The following is a 17,644-nucleotide window of genomic DNA, read 5'->3' as shown; positions in this document are numbered from 1 at the left end:
CTACTGTTAGATGAATCCTTGCTGTCCCTGATACAATGATAAACCAAACCCTTAGCTCAAAACCAGGTGTTCAGCCCCTAAGCACTTTGTCGAAATTAAGTACTCTGCTTTTGAAAGTAGAACCTTGCATTTTAAACAACAGACTTTAAACACTTGTACCTATTTGTGATCTTTTTTTCAGCCTAAACAACAGGCACTAATTCTTATGCTTTTAGAGTGAGGTTTTCACTTATTCTGTCGTATACAACTTTGCTGTACAAAATCAAAACACAATAATTGCAAAAACAATTAAGCTAAGAAGCACAGGTGAAATTACTAGGTTGAGCTACAAAGTAGCGAATACTGTTTTGTCAATCGGAACAAATCTCTTGAGCTATTTTGGGCCCTAGTAGTCGGTACAAGAAAGGCCAATAATTGAGTTCTTCAGAGGCCAGATTGATTAATTCGGAAGAACAAACAATTGGGAAATTTCTAAGAGAAGATAATTCGATGTTTTCGATTTCAACGAATCAATCATCTTCTGGAAAAACAATGTGTGGGTTTTCTTACGTTTTATCTCATCATCTTTAAACAGATACGTACATATGAACTTTAGGGGGGTTTATCGTCGTGAATAAGGCGAAAAATGAGTCAAGTACAGAAATGTATAAAAAATTACAAGGGGAATCTCAAGAAAGTAGGTTGAGGTTGGTACCTTGCAATCCTCCCCCTTCATGGGTGCCGGCAGGGGGAGGGGGGCATGGCCTACCCTGGAAATTTGGGACCATGAAGTAATTATAAGGAAACCAAAGGAAAGAGAGAAGAATATGGAAAAACCATGGGGAAAAGTTGTGTTGCCCCATTGTCGGCTGCCTGCCAAAATATTTTGACCCTTATTAAGGAAATATAAGTTCTAGTTTGTAACTGAGTAACCTTTTTCCAGTATTCCACAAACATTTTTTGTATATCATTTGGTTGGACAAAAAAAAGAACAAAAAAAAAAAAAAAATCAAGTTCTTCGTAGTAATGAATGGTAAGTAAATAACGGTCCTTGTCAATAACGAAAGTATAAGAGCCTGACAATTAATAACATTCAATCAAAGAATCAGCTTTTTATGGTGATCCTAAATATGTGTTTGTTTATTAGTAATTAGTGCAGTTATTAGAACACAAGAGAGTTCGTATAATTGTAGAAAATACAAGGAAACAACTTAATAAGGGACAATTTCGGTAAAAATATGCCGTCAATTTCTGCTTGCATTGCAAGAGTACCCATGAGCTGATATATGAAGCCGCTATAATCAGAAATGTTTCCCCTAAAGGGAATGGTGGAAATTTCTGTATTTTCCCCCTGAACGGATACGTTTTTTTTTGTTTTATTATCGTTTATTTTTTACCAGGAGTAATTGTATTTATCTAGTTGTCACTTTGAAAAAAATAAAATTTTGTAGAGTTATGAAGTATAGAGGTGTCAAATATATTATTTTTTATTGTTCAAAATTAAATGAACAACATTAATTAAAAAATTTATTTTATTTTCTTAATCTCACTTTTAATGTTTTACTTTGAACAAGCTACTTTGATAACGCGTTATTTCTATAAACAATGAGTCTAAAGGCATTAAGTATTTGGTGTTTGATTTTGGAGTTCAAACTGTCGATATTTAAAAAAAAAAAAAAAAAAAAAATATCCGTCCAACACTTCGGCATTGTTCAACAGAACTGCAAACTGGGAATTTATATCTTAATTTTAGTAAGCAGGCTATTGATTTGTGTATCTTTTTGTAATTAATTACTTTTTTCATTTTTATATGCTTTACTTTAATTGACGTACTTTTTCTGTTGCCTTCAGAAAAATGTTTGTCTCTAAGCTTCAATAAATAAATAAAAGTTTTTTTTTCAACTGAAAGTAAGGATCAACATGAAAACTCAAACAAACAGAAATCATTACTTATGTGAGGGAGGTTCCCCCCCCTCCTCAAAACCTCGCTCTTCATTGTACAGTTTTTTGGCACGATAAAAAAGTTACTTATTGTTCTAATTAAACGACCCTGGTGTTTCAGGAGTCGTTTTCAAAGAATTGGGACAAAATTTAAACTTTAGCGTAAAAAGCGAGGTATTGAGAAGGGGGCAACCCCCCTCATATACGTAATAATTTCTGTTCGTTTTAATTTTTTATTTTGATCCTTACTTTCAGTTGAAAAAACTTGTTTTTTTATTTAATTTCTGATCGTCTTTTTTTAAATAACACCTCCACGGAAAAATCTCCCTCCTCACATAAATGTCTTCTGGACAATTCAATCCTGGCGAAAATTTACCCCGGACAATTACCCTTAACGTCTCCACCCGTAAAATTGAATCGGTACAGAGAAAGCAATACATATAAAGAAATTTCGTATAGAAATTCCGGTAAGTTCACCCAGTGTAAAATTTCCCCTGAAAAGTTCACGTAGCAGGTGGCAAAAGTGGCGTAGCAGGGGGTATAGTTGCCTTCCAATCTTTTTTGTCACTTAAAAAGGCATTGAAACCTTTCTTTTCCGCTAGAATGAGTCCTCTACCGATGTTCTAGGCCCAGGGTCGAAACAATCACCCCTAGAAAAAATTAAATAAATAAACACGCATCCGTGATCTTTCTTCTGGTAAAGATTACAAAATTCTCTTTACGCTCTTTACGCTAAAGTTTGACTCTTTCTCTTACCTCTACTTTTTAAAACAGTAAAAAACTTTAGCGTAAAGAGCGGGGCGTTGATGAGGAAACAGCCCTTTCATATAAGAAGTAATTTCTGTTCGTTTAATGTCGCTCCTTACTTTCCGTCAAAAAAACTTGTTTTTTTTTAAATTTAATTTCTGAACGTTTTTTAATCAATGCATGTTTTGATTTTGGCTCTCCGCAGATGAATAATTAAAACGAAATTTGCATATTTATTTTTTTGTCTAAATGGCTTTCTCATAGTTTTGATCGAATGATTTTGAGAAAAAAGGAGCGGAGGAGAAGGCCTAGTTGCCCTCCGATTTTTTGGCTACTTAAAAGGCAACTAGAACTTTTAATTTTTTACAAATGTCTTTATTAGTAAAAGATATACGTAACTTACAAATTAGCTTACGTAACGAACTTCTGTATTCCCATGTTTTTATTACGTATATATGAAGGGGTTCACCCCCTCGTCAGTACCTCGCTCTTTACACTAAAGCTTAAATTTTGTCCAATTTCTTAAAAATGACCACTGAATCACAAAAACCGTAGAATAAATAGTTGAAATTACTAAAAATACTTTAGCGTAAAGAGCGAGGTATAAGGAGGAGGTGAGCCCATCATATGCGTAATAATTTCTGTTGGTTTTAAGTTTTAATGCTTCTCCTTACTTTCAGTTGAAAAAACTTTTTCATATTTATTTTGTCATTGCTTTTTCTTTAAATAATGCTAGACAATCCTGCGCTCCCTTCATGAAAATTTTCTTAACCCATGACAAATTTCTCCAAGGAAAGTTCCCCCAACATATCCCCTTCTTTTCAACACCCCAACCTAAAAATCCCCCTGAAAACGTCTGTACACTTCCAAATAACCATTACTATATGTAAGCACTGGTCAAAGTTTGTAACTTGTGGCCCCTCCCACGGGGACTGTGGGGAGTAAGTCATCCCCAAAGACATAGTTATAAGGTTTTTTGACTACGTTGAATAAAATGGCTATCTCAGAATTTTGATTCGGTGACTTTGGGAAAACAATTAGAGTAGGAGGGGGCCTAGGTGCCCTCCAATTTTTTTGTCACTTAGAAAAGACACTAGAACTTTTCATTTCCGTTAGAATGAGCTCTTTTGTAAAATTCTAGCACCACTGGGTCGATACGATCACCCCTGGGAAAAAAAACTAAACAAAAAACAAACAAACAAATAAACACGCATCCGTGATCTGCCTTCTGGCAAAAAATACAAAATTCCACATTTTTGTAGATAGGAGCTTGAAACTTCTACAAGAGAGTTCTCTGGTACGCTGAATCTGATGGTGTGATTTTCTTTAAGATTCTATGATTTTCAGGGGTTGATCCCCCTATTTTCTAAAATAAGCCAAATTTTCTCATGGTCGTAACTTTTGATGGGTATGACTAAACCAGATGAAACTTATATATTTAATATCAGCATTAAAATGCGATTCTTTTGATGTAGCTAATGGTATCAAAATTCCATTTTTAGAGTTTTGGTTACTATTGAGCCGGGTCGCTCCTTACTACAGTTCGTTACCACGAACTATTAGTCATTGGACCTTCGGTTTGATACAATCACCCCTGAGAAAAAAAAACAAAACAAATTAACATGCATCGACGATATTTCTTCTGAAAAGAAAATGCAAAATTCCACATTTTGACTAATGGAGCTTGAAACATCTACGGTAGGGTTCTCTGATGTGATGCATCTAAAAAAAGGGATTTTTCAATAAGATCACTTGCTTTTAGGGGGTGTTTCTTCCTTTTTTAAAATCAGCTAAACTTTCTCTGATTTTTGATTTTAGATGAGTAACAATAAATTGAAAGAATTTTATATATTTAGAATCAGCATAAAACTCCAATACTGCCGGTGTAGCAATTGTCGTGAGAATTCCATTTTTAGTTTTGGTGAATATTGGTCCAAGTGGCTTTTTAGTTCCAGTTTTCTTATCACAAACTATTTAATGATATTCACTTGTGACGATATTTTTTTTGAGCCTGTTCATTTTATTTAGTTGAATAGGAGAATAAAAAGAAAGCAGGTCAATTTTACAGCTAGATTGTAAGTTAAAATTTTGCTTTTCTTTCGCTATTCCTTTTGTTTTAATCTGAATAGGGATTTACGTTCGAGGGGGAGAACTGTCCTATTATGAAGGAGGTACATTTTACATGGCCGTTATAAAATCAAAAGGTGGTATCTATGCAGGCAGGATGATTTTTTAGTATCTTTACTCCTTCTGTAAACTATTTCAAGGCGTAGGAAATTGCACCAAGACAAGTCTACGTCTGTTATAATCTATGGAAGCAATTAATCTTTCTGTAATTTAGATTTTAGTTTGATTTTCTTTTAAGATTAAATGCATAAAAATTAAATATATTATTGTTCAAATAAATGTATTACTTTTGCCGGCGCCCTTATCCCCTTCCCTCTTGTAATGGCCTACATTTGTTAGCCAACACCCAGGAGAGCGTCCTTAGTCCAATATTTTCCTAGTATTACAGGATTACAAAAATGAAGGTTTTAAGTTTTTTTTGCGATCATGTTTTCTTTAATGACATGTGTAATAAAAATCTGAAAAAAACTTGCAGTGTGTTGTTTCATTATGCTATATAGTAGGCCTACATAAAATGATGTTGAATAGCCTCTCAGCTAGGGCTACTGAAACAGCTAGGGTTACAGTAACTATGGCTATTAAAAATCAAAGTAAGCAAATCTCGGTTTACACGGTCCTGAGAAGTGTATTTGTAATAGCTGTTTCACATAGGTCTTAGTTGCAGAGTAATAGTTTTGTCACACTAGGACTGATTCTGAAATAATGTATTAAGTTTGAAAACCATTGATTAAGTTTGATCTGTCACGATCCTCACATTGATCAGAAACATTTCCAATTTTGTCTCTCATACAGACTGCTGATCATGGGGGAAAATAACTATCAAAATAGCAGTTGATAAGCAACAGTCGTACACAGAAGAATTCATGCGTTCTAGCTTCCTTTTTAGAGCATTTATGGACTAAATTACAATAGCCATAAAAATCGGAAGCTAATAGAATTTGATGCTGCTCATTAGCGAATCCAGGATTTTGAGAAAAGGGTTGCTACCTAGATTATCATTTTTTTTTTTTTTTGCTTGATAGATTATAATAGGAAACTACATATAAGCCTGGGGGTGATAACTCCCCTTCGATATGGTACTAATACCTCCACATGATTCCATTTAAAATAATTATCAGATTATGGTAAAACATAATTCGGCTGTTCTTCAAACAATTCGACACTGACTCACAAGTAGGTAAAAACCCTAAGAAAAGGAGTGACTGTGTCTACCCTTGTCTAATATGCTCTCATCAAACAATTCTTTTTGTAATATCCATCCTAGGAGAGTCTAGCCAGACTTCTATCCCTATCCATCCTGTAAATGACGCCTCGAAGTGAAGTTTGCCCGCACAGGATCTGGCACCAAGATAAGTGAGCTGACTAGAGCGGTCCCTTTGTACATCTACTAACCACACTTTGTATAGCTACTGAAACCGTTTTTTTTCAACCCCCTTATTTCATCTGTTAAGTAGATAATAAGGCTCAGTTTCACGTGGCAGCGATGCTTCCGGTATGATGCGTTAGAAATCAATTGGTTTTATATTCATGTAAAGAAATATTCTGTAATAATTGTCTCTAGAATGGGTTTAAATAGTCTCGTAGCCTATTAGGTCTTGTTTTAGAGATTGAACCAAAAATTGCAATTTTTCGCATCACATGGCACTTCAGTAATGTAGTCATAGTGGGTTTATAAAAATCAGATAGGCAAAAAAGGTTATCTGAAGGATGACCCTTAGCACCAGGAGCTCATTCTTCAGATAAGCTTACGACCACCCCATGACCGTCCAGCAGGCTACTAGCACTAGGGAAATCCAGTCATACCAAAAATTCTTAATTGTTTACCTCATTCGGAGCTTTGTCCTTGAACTAATAGAAGGGCTTTATAAAAAATGGATCAGACAAGTTTACTACCACTCCATGACCCTCCAGCAGGCTACTAGCAGTAGGGAAATCCAGTCACACCAAAAATCGTTAATTGTTTACGCAATTCGGTACTTTGTCTTTGAACTAATAGAACAGATTAAAAAAAAATGAATCAGATACGTTTACGATCACTCTATGACCCTCCGACAGGCGACTAGCACTGGGGAAATCCAGTCACACCGAAAATCCTTAATTGTTTACGCCATTCGGTACTTTGTCTTTGAACTAATAAAAGAGATTTATAAAAAATGGATCAGATACGTTTCCGACCATCCCGTGACCCTCCAGCAGGCGACTAGCACTGGGGAAATCCTGTCACACCAAAAATCCTTAATTATTTACGCCATTCAGTACTTTGTCCTCGAACTAATAAAAGAGCTTAATGAAGATTGGATAGACAAAAGAGTGCATTTCAAATGAGCCCCTTACGGTCATGTGGGGAAAAAAATTACCAGGCAAGAAAAACGGTAATTTTCGGTGCTATATAGTAATTCATCCGTTGCTGTCAGAATCGATTTATAATAAGCAGTTATTGAAGAATTGTCTATCGAATGATCCCCTAATCATCATCCTACGATCATCCAGAAGGCCGCTAGCGTTGCTGAAAAAAAAGTAGACATAAGTGATTTTTAACATAGGTTTTTCTTTGATTTTTTTTTAGAACGAGAACTGTAAGGCCCAGCTGTAGATTGTCGGCTGTGATGACTCTGATGGTGACTTTTCTCGGATTTTTTAACTTCTTACAAAGAAATTTCCTATAATATGTCAAGAAATACACATGGGCAATGACAACTTTAGTGACTACGTACACGCATCACACAGCAGCTTTCATCTCCTTTAACAGTATTTGACAATAATATGACGAGCATCAACCTTGCACCCCCCCCCCGAAAAAAAAGAAAAATGAACTAATTATTTCAAAGCCTGGATTTTTGACAATACTTCCCGAAAATGTATGAGATATGCATCATTCTCTGCTAAGGATGAGATAATATAAACGATATCAGGCGCATTTTCTCCCTGAAAATTATCCCAAGAAAATTTCCTCATGGAAAATTTGCCCTACTTGCAAAATTGAGCAGCCATAGCATGAAAAATAAAAATAATGGAAAAAAGAAGGAATTTTTAATAAGAACTTTCAGTTTCCGCGTTTCTAAGATAGCGCCTTCCATTTGAAGGGGTAGGAAAACTGTTTTTTTTTTTTTTTGGCACTTTTCTGGCCCTTTTTTGGTTGTAGTTTGAATGGAAGTTATTTTTGTCCCTTTTGGAATGGGATTCCCTTAACCAAAAGTTTCGTATAAGTCTAAGGCCAATTAAAAAAAAAAAAAAAAATCGGCTCTTTCTTGAGTATTCTTTGTTAGAGAAGCGACAAATTCAGAGTGCAACCCTCTGAATTAATTTATCTATATTAGTCTCTATGACCCAAGGTTTTTGAAAAATTTTGTCGTTTCCAGGTCCTTTAGTCCTTCCCACAACAAAGTGTTGATGATATTTTGACCAAGATAATAATCCCTGAGAGTTTCAACTCACTGGACTCCCAAGATCAAACATGCCCTTCCCCTTTTTTCCACTATAAAATCTATCTGTAATGAATTGACAGTTCGCATAATTTACGGCCTTTATCCCAGGGGCTCTGGGGGCTATGCCGTCCTTAGATGCATATTTATTGGTATTTCCAACTATTCTGAAAAAATGGGTAGCTCGAAATGTGGATCAGATGTCCTAAGAGGTTACAGAAGTACCAGATATCAAAAACGGCTAGAGGGGCTGGTTGCTCTCCAATCACTTTTGACTTTTGAAAAGGCCCTAGAACTCTCAAGTTTCGATCGAGTGAGCACCTTTCGATGTTTTTAAGACCTCGAGGTGGGTTGAGGAGGGACCAGTCACCCTCCTATGCGGAATGAAATCTGCTTGTGGCAGGGTTTAATGTTACTCTTTTTTCATGATAAAGATGTAAACTACAAGTATTACGAGAAATCAATTTCTAACTCCCTTCTCCTTCACTCATTCTATGTCATCATCTCAATGAGAGTTAGGATCTTTGGCCCTAAAAAGCATACTTTGAAGCATCCCCCACATATAAAATGATCCACAACCCCTCCTTCATAATAGCACTTACACATCATTGCATATATTTTTATGAAATACGAAGCAAATTAGTTTAGTTTAATGAAGCTTTATAATAAAAGTCAGAAATGTTTTTCTGCAATAAAAAGAGAGGTATCACCCCGTAACACCCCTATTCAGGCTTAGTATAAATAAAGGGAGATAAGAGATCAATTTCTGCCCCTCCCCCACCATACCTCTTCCTATATTTATCTGAAGGCATCGAGATTTGGACTATTTGGGCTTTTCCCACACAGTAATCCACCGATTTCTATTTAAAAATAGAAAAATTAACAAAGATTTTTTTCTTTAAATAAATGCTTTTATCTCCAAACTAAAAAGTGAGAAATATTTTTTTTTGGCAATGCAAAAAAAATAAAATTCTTTTATACTAAGAATGAGAGCATGAGGCATTCATGGAATATTTTATAAGCATTTAAGAATGACTTCGAATAGTGTTAATTTGGCGAGGGGACGTAAAAGATATAGCTTTTCCAAAAGAAACAGATGTCACTAGAAAGCTAAGGAAAGCTGATCCAAGATAACAATTTATAACAATTCATGTTCTTCAAGGTCAATGAGTAGTACTAGTGGGTAGATAGATTTAATCTTATTAAACCAAGGTTAATTCTTAAACATCCTACTACAAAAACGGGTGAACGCTGTTGTGATGGGGTTTTCCCTGTAATAATATAACATGTAGTCTTTCTCGAGCATTGAAAGCTGTCAAGCGTCGAAGAAAGTTCCGAATATTTCTTGCCATATTTTTGAGCCAAAACTTGATTGTAACTTAGTTGGTAGTTCCTGGAATACTATGCTATCATGATTTCAGATTAGATAAGAATTTGATTTAGATATGAAATCAGCAAATCTAAATTTACAACCATATTGTGAGATTAATAAGAAGGAAAATAATCAGCTAAGTAGCAAGGGCAGTAAGAAGGACACATTATGTTGATGAACCATAGCTAATTCAGCCACCCCGCGTATGCAAAATTGAAGTAGAGGAAGAACAAAGTCATCCTCGTCTTAAATCTTTAGTTAACCCATGGATTTGATGGTGAAAGAATAATGGCCTTGACGCAACGCTCTATTTTTGACGATAGGACGTTGTCAAGCGACCTTATTTGCTAGCTGTAACATCTTGCACGAGAAAATATGTTTCTGTGAAGGATAGAGTTTGGAGCCGTGAGTTTTTTTTAGACCTTTAGTGGGTTTTTTTTACGCTATATTTTCAGGAAGGCTTAAAATAGAGTCATTTGTCCAGATTTGACTATGTGATACATTCCTCAGAAATTTATCCAAATTCATTTTAGGTGAAGCCACCTCAGAACTAGAGACAAATTTGCTACAAATGCTTGGTATGAAGAAGCGACCTCGCCCAAAGAGAGAGAACGTTGTAATACCAGATTTTTTGCTAGAACTCTACAAAATACAAACCGGGATGGATGTCGATACAACCTCCATAAATCTAAGCGGGAAGCATACCCAAGATGCAAATACTGTCCGCACTTTTCCATCACTATCGGGTAAAAAAATTTTCTTCATATCTTTAGTGCTTTCACGGGCCCCTTTTCCTCCTTTCCCCACAGCCAAATGAAGATCCCAATAAGAGTCATGATGAAAGGATATCTCTGAAAGGGGGTTATGTGGAGTTTCTTCGACGGTCTTACTCCCTCCTTCCCAAAACGAAAAAATGGATATTTGTGCCTTAACCTCCCTCTCACAAGCTGAACCCTAATTTAAATCAACTGTGTTTTATCTCTTCATTTTGGTAATGCTTAGTTGGTAATCGTTAATTTTGTTGTGGGAGCAGCGCTTAGATTTTGTCCTTTCTTTATCCATATGCCACTAATTAAAACTTATTGCGACGGTCTTACCTCTGTGGTATTGACGAAAATTGTGGACCTCGTGCCACATTGATGAATATGACTTTACGTCTTAAGTAGCTTGGTATAATTCTTGCGCGAGGACAGGGAGAGTCTTCGCTAGCAGGGGCTTCAAATAGGGAGAGGGTAGTTGTGTACCAAAAAAGGTAAATGATGTCCATCATAGATTAGAATTTTTTTATATCTTCATTAAAAAATCAACAAAAAACTGCCCCTTTCCAAAAAAAAATCTTTGATTAGTGCCACTGGTTATTAGTCCTAGTGCTCACCAATGGTTCACTGATTTTACTAGAAGATAAGAAGAAGGCTCATTCGAAAAACAATTAGAAGTTCTAGAGCCCCTTTAAAGTAACCCATAAAGATTGTGGAAAGTGGCCTTTTTTTGGCACCAAACTACAATTCTACCCCATGGATGACCAAGTTGCTACCGATTAAAAATTTTAAGGAAGGCAATCAATCTAAAAGTATAAAAAATGTTGTACTGAACTTCCCAGTTGCGGAGGAAGTAATTCAGCACGGTCGCGCATTCATTCATGAAAAGTCACGTAGTCCGTACAAGTAAGGTACTTCAGACGAGGAAACCTTCTGATGTGCGCCTACTGAACGCTTTTTCGACCGCGAGGGGTGCACTTGTATCATGTACTACAGTTGTAAGCAGGGCTTCACGTATAGTGGGAGGGGAATACCCTCCCGCAATGTTTTCTACCAGTTCGATTAAAAATTCGAGTCAGTAAAATAGTGGCGCGAAGAGCCACTATTTTACTGACTCAAGTTTTTGTATTCGGGCAAATGATTTTATAGAAATATATAACGTAAAATCAATGAAAGAAGATGAGTCTCAGTCGATAAAGAACAAGGAAGGAAGTAGTTTTGACATCAATATCACCAAAATTAGTTGGTAAAATTTAGAACATTCTAAAATTCTTTCTTTTCTTCATTATTTTATTTGCTACACTTTCCCTTTGCCTGCTCAGTTTTGCATGCAGGAGGAACTTTCATGTGCGAATTTTCCGAGGGGGGATGTTTAACAAAAAAAGCTCAGGAAAAAACAATTAAAAATAAATCAAGAAAGCAAGGATGATTTTCAGTCAATCGAAAAAAAACAACAAAAGACAGAAGCAGATATTTCGGCAAGGACCTACGCCTCAGTGCTAAAAAAAAATACTAAGAAACGCCTTTTGAGTGAACTCAAACAGAGCGGGTTGCATTTTTTCTGAGGGAATACTCCTAGGACCCATATATTTGGCATTCCCTCTTATTAATTGTGGTGTTTTATCCTGGTCGGACTGAATCATTGATTTCAATCATCCTTTAAGTTGCAAGAATGCTGTTCCATCTTCGATAAGAGTCACTAAAATTCAGTCTCTGTGTGGCTCGTAGTTCCAGTTGTCTATCAGCCTGATCTTTTTGTTCAGTCATACCACACATATTTTCAGTTGATCAACTGTTATATTTGTCTAAAATACTGCTAACATCTATGTCATTGATATTTTGTTTTCTTTTTTTTAATCTAACTTGCACAGTCCCACCATGACTATTACAGGTTATTTATTTGTAGTACAATTGTTATTTTCTCAGAAGGTAGACCTACAGCGTAATTTACAATGAATGATGCTTAGTTTTGTTATTTAAGATAGTAGTTAAAATAATACAAAACAAGCTGAACAACCTACTAAACTTCTTCCAAAAACCGTCGTTAATGATAATAAGGGATCGCAGTAAATCGTGGTCAAAGGTTTTTTTTGCCGTTCGTGTTAACTAACAATCTTTGCTTCAATTTTCTGTTGGCTCGTGGAAACAAAAGTTTTAGCTAAGAATCCTCAGAAACGTATGAATTGGTAAGAAACTTAAACAATACAAGCTTGTAAAAAATGTATCAGAATAGCCTAAGAGGCTAACCTACCTCTGAAGATATATTAGAATAGAGTAACCTGAATATATTAGAATAGCCTAACAGGCTAGCCTATCTCTGAAGATATTTGTGGGAAACAGAAAAAATTGGCAAAACAGGGGAAAAACGGGAGAATTACTCTGGAAGATTACTGTAAAACTTGAAAAATTCTAATATCGGGGGAGGGGAGAGAAGATCTAAGAAGCCCCCTACTTCTGTTTCTATCTTAGATGTTACGACTTCTGAAGCGTGGTTACCTAATAATAAATAGCTATAGTTCTAGTGCTAGTACATTGGGTAAGATCTAGATGCGCTAGAATTAGAATAAAGGCTTGATGTACTAGTTAAAAAGACAAAGACAATTTAATAGTGACTTAGGCTATATGGATCTCAATAGTGAACATTTTGGCTAGTTTTAAGGAGGACGATTCCTTCCTTGGTTTATCCTTTGACCTCTTTGGTGTATGTTTTCCGACTAATCTTAGTTCATTCTATGTATTTAAGTCGAGGAAATTATGTTTCTGCTTCAATTTAGTGAGAAATGAATAAAAACGGAAGTAATATTAAACGTATTGTTTTCAAATATTTCAGCAAGTGGTCAAATAAAATTTAACCAACAAAACTGCATGTATCTTGCAAACCAAAGAAGGTGCTTAAGGGCAAGGGTAAACTGATGGCTCCTTCGTGCTTTGTTTAGGAAGACTGGTACCAGAAATGTAGGTAGATTCATAGGTAGGGTGAGCCTTCTGGCCCCCTTCTAGCAAAATCTCTTAAGTTTTTATAATCACCCCAATACTTTCCTAAGTTGTTGATATATCTCGCTTTTTTGTGGTTGTGACGAACTCCCCGTGCCCTCTCCCCAAAAAAGGGTCCGAAAATTCTAGAAAGCATGCCTGAGTAAGCCCGATTCTTAATTTGACAAAAATCCATCCTAATATATGTCATGTTACCAGGGTCACTGTCTTCAGACAAGTCTGTAAGAAATAAAAATTGCAATTTAAGCAACCATTTAAAATTATTTCATGGAGATTTCAAAATTACTTAGATCTTTATTTGAAAAGATCCTTTGAATTGGTCATTTTATTATTCATGGTTATTTTTATGTAGGACTCTAATTACACCTTTCCTCTATTTGTGCCTGTGTTCTACCAACCCTGTCATGATGATTGATTGATTCATTGCCTTGCTAGTCAGGATTTTTGCCGTTTTATCCGATTATTTTAACTCTTAATTTTGCTTAAAAGAAAATGCTTGCTTAAAAGAACATTAAATTATTTTTCATTGCAAGAGTAGAAAGTGATGATGTATTGATTAAAGCCATAACACAAACCATTTTTTAGGTAGCATATGTCTTACTATAGAAAAAGAGGTTCTTTTTTTTATTCTCTATAAAAAAAGGGGTTTTCATGGTCATTCAAACCGTATATAAGGTTTTTTTTCCTGTAATTGTACTCTTTATAGGTATTTTTTTTTATTAATTCATATTTTATTAGGTTTTCTCCTGTATTTTGCACGTTGGAACGTTTTTTTTTTCTGTGGTCAATCAATCTTGGCATGCGTTGAAGTTTGTAATATACTCTTCAACCATAACTGCAAACAAGTCCAAGTGGAGGGAGGGCCAGAAATACGAAGATTGAAATTTTAGAACACTCTCTTTCAATTTTTTGGGGAATCCTCCTCCTCCACGCCTTTTGCATGCCTATAAACCGTTCAAAAATCCTGTGGGGGGTTTTGGAGAATGTAGCCTATTGAAATTCCTTGACCATAATTCGTATGTCTGCCAAAAGACTTAATAAGTCCGATTTTTCAGTATTAGAAACAAAAATATAAAACTTTAAATTATTTAGTCAATAGTGGATTGTTGTGGAAATTCCACTAAAATCGAGTAATAAATCAGGTGTAATTACTTTATTTACTTTTTAATTGTAACTGCAGTTGTTTCCGTTTCTTAACTTCCTTGTCACTGAACTTTTGAAATTTTGAGTGCTTAAAATGGTTGGAATTTATAAATATTCAGACTGTTCCTGGTAATGAACTGTAAGTAAAAAGTGACAATTTTCAATTGAAACAGAAACTCTTTGAAACGGAATTTTAATAACAATATATGAATAACAGAATCTGCTTTTTATGCTGTTGTGAAATTCGTTAATATTAATTTTGCTAAACAATATTCAGTGACATATGTAATTTACACAATTTTTCAAAAAGGATCCCTACATCATTGTGATCCTGTTGAACCTTATACCTTTAAATTCAAAATGTCCGAGAACCCTGAAACGGACGTTTCAAGCCTCTGTCTACAAAAATTCAATATTTAACATTTTTCGCAAAAGAAAGGGTCACGGATACCTTTTTTTGAGCGAGGAGGGAACTACAGATTGTAAAACATTGGGAGAGGGCTCATTCAAACGAAATGAGTGCCATTATCTTTTTCATTAACAAAGAGGTAGCGCCGCAGCAAAGCGCAGGCTTCCAACATTTAGGTGAGAGCCAGTGAGTCACTTGTAGCAGTAGTTGTAGTGCAGTATTGCAAAGCTCTGGACAAGCTATTGGGGGAATCTCAGATGATCCTTTTGAGGGGTAAGGGTCTAAGGCCTCATGACGTATATTATTAGACACAGTTTTTTAAATTTCCCTTGAGAGATTCTGTAAATCAATATAGAGAGATGATTTTCCTGATTTGGGCTAACATACGTGGCGTAGGCGAGCTAAATTGGCGTTCAGGGAATGGAAGCTACTCTCTTATTGTGGAAACGGCAATTTTTAACAGGAAACGATTGTTGTTAGATGGAAGCACAGTGATGGAGGGCTTAATTTAACGAAAATATAACCCCTTATTCTCTGAAGATTCTCAGACAAGAATTAAATCGTAACTTATGCACCAGAGCTCGAGGAATGGTGGCCTCCTTATATTTAGGCCAACGCTGAATGAGATTGTTCAAACATAAATTATATATCAACGATCTTTTTTTATCAATTGAAAGCAAAGAGTTACGTTATAACTTAAAACAGACAGAGATCGTCCCACGTGTGAGGAACACGGCCAACTTCTCAATTCCTTACTGTTTACGCTAATATTTGACTTTTATTTATGTCAAAGCCTCAAGGATAAATGTGTTTAACGCTAGTACAAAGTTTAAGTTATTAGAAAGCTTATATAATGAATGGCTCATTAGGTTGTATTTGCTTTAAACACCATTGACAGTTCAAGCATTTTGCAAGACAATCAGTAAATAAAACACCTGTAATTACCGTCTTGCTATATTTCTCGCATTCTATCATGCTTCCAGGAAGCCACTAGTCATATTTTATCATATTAAATATAAAAAAAAAGTTTTTTAAATGAAAGTAAGGAGCGACATTAAAACTTAAAACGAACAGAAATTACTTCGTATATTAAAGGGGCTTTTCCTTCTCAACGCCCCGCTCTTTACGCTAAAGTTTGACTCTTTATCTTAACTCTACATTTTGAAACAGTAAAAAACTTTAGCGTAAAGAGCGGGGCGTTGAGAAGGAAAAGCCCCTTTCATATACGGAGTAATTTCTGTTCGTTTTAAGTTTTAATGTCGCTCCTTACTTTCATTTAAAAAACTTTTTTTTATATTTAATTTCTGAAACGTTTTTGAATCAATGCATGTTTTGATTTTGGCTCTCCGCAGAGGAATAATTAAAACGAAATTTGTACATTTTTTTTTTTTTTTTTGGCTAAATGGCTTTCTCATAGTTTTGATCGAATGGTTTTGAGAAAAAAAGAGCGGGGGAGGAAGCCTAGTTGCCCTCCGATTTTCGGTTAATTAAAAAGGCAACTAGAACTTTTAATTTTTTACTTAAAGAACTTTTGTATTCTTATGTTTTTATTACATATATGAGGGAGTTCGCCCCCTCGTCAGTACCTCGCTCTTTAAACTAAAGCTTAAATTTTGTCCCAATTCATTAAGAATGACCCCTGAATAACAAAAGCCGCAGAATAAATAGTTGAAATTACTAAAAATACTTTGGCGTAAAGAGCGAGGTATTAGGAGGAGGTGAGCCCCTCAAATGGGTAATAATTTCTGTTCGTTTTAAGTTTTAATGCTGCTGCTTACTTCCAGCTGAAAAAAAACTTTTTCATTGTTTTTTTTAAATAATGCTAGAAAATCCTGCGCTCCCTTCATGGAAATTTTCTTCCCCCATGACAAATTTCTCGATGGAAAGTTCCCCCAGCATATTACCCTCTTCTCAACCCCTGCCTCCAACCAAAAAATCCTCCTGAAAACGCCTGTACACTTCCCAATAACCATTGCTATATGTAAGCACTGGTCAAAGTTTTGAACTTGTAACCCCTCCCACGGGGACTGTGGGGGAGTAAGTCGTCCCCAAAGACATAGTTATAAGGTTTTTCGACTACGTTGAATAAAATGGCTATCTCAGAATTTTGATCCGTTGACTTTGGGAAAATAATTTGCGTGGGAGGGCGCCTAGGTGCCCTCCAATTTTTTGGTCACTTAAAAAGGGCACTAGAACTTATCATTTCCGTTAGAATGAGCCCTCTCGCAACATTCTAGGACAACTGGGTCGATACGATCACCCCTGGGAAAAAAAACAAATAAACACGCATCCGTGATCTGCCTTCTGGCAAAAAATATAAAATTCCACATTTTTGTAGATAGGAGCTTGGAACTTCTACAGTAGGGTTCTCGGATACGATGAATCTGATGGTGTGATTTTCGTTAAGATTCTATGACTTTTAGGGGGTGTTTCCCCTTATTTTCTAAAATAACGCAAATTTTCTCAGGCTCGTAACTTTTGATGGGTAAGACTAAACTTGATGAAATTTATATATTTAAAATCAGCATTAAAATGCGATTCTTTTGATGTAGCTATTGGTACCAAAATTCCATTTTTTAGACTTTTGGTTACTATTGAGCCGGGTCGCTCCTTACTACAGTTCGTTACCACGAACTGTTTGAAAGAGCTGGAGTTGAGAGATTGTGGTAGCTTCCCCACTCATATAGAGATACCTTCGGCTTGTTTTACATTCGTCCTCATCGCTGTCTACCTTTAGAAACAAAAAAAAAAT

At 35.6% G+C, this 17,644-nt stretch overlaps 1 protein-coding gene across 1 annotated transcript in view; it reads left to right on the top strand.

Moving 5' to 3' along the window:
* The window catches only part of LOC136030254 (bone morphogenetic protein 2-like), a 40,518-nt gene that overhangs the window by 11,092 nt on the left and 11,782 nt on the right, over positions 1 to 17,644 (top strand). Inside the window, exon 3 of the mRNA XM_065709094.1 lies at positions 10,122 to 10,334. Within this exon, the coding sequence (XP_065565166.1) occupies positions 10,122 to 10,334 (213 nt within the window). The remainder of the gene's footprint in view (positions 1 to 10,121; positions 10,335 to 17,644) is intronic.

This window comes from Artemia franciscana, chromosome 8, assembly GCF_032884065.1.
Source record: "Artemia franciscana chromosome 8, ASM3288406v1, whole genome shotgun sequence".
NCBI classification, from domain to species: domain Eukaryota; kingdom Metazoa; phylum Arthropoda; class Branchiopoda; order Anostraca; family Artemiidae; genus Artemia; species Artemia franciscana.
This window is presented reverse-complemented; position numbering and strand designations above follow the sequence as displayed.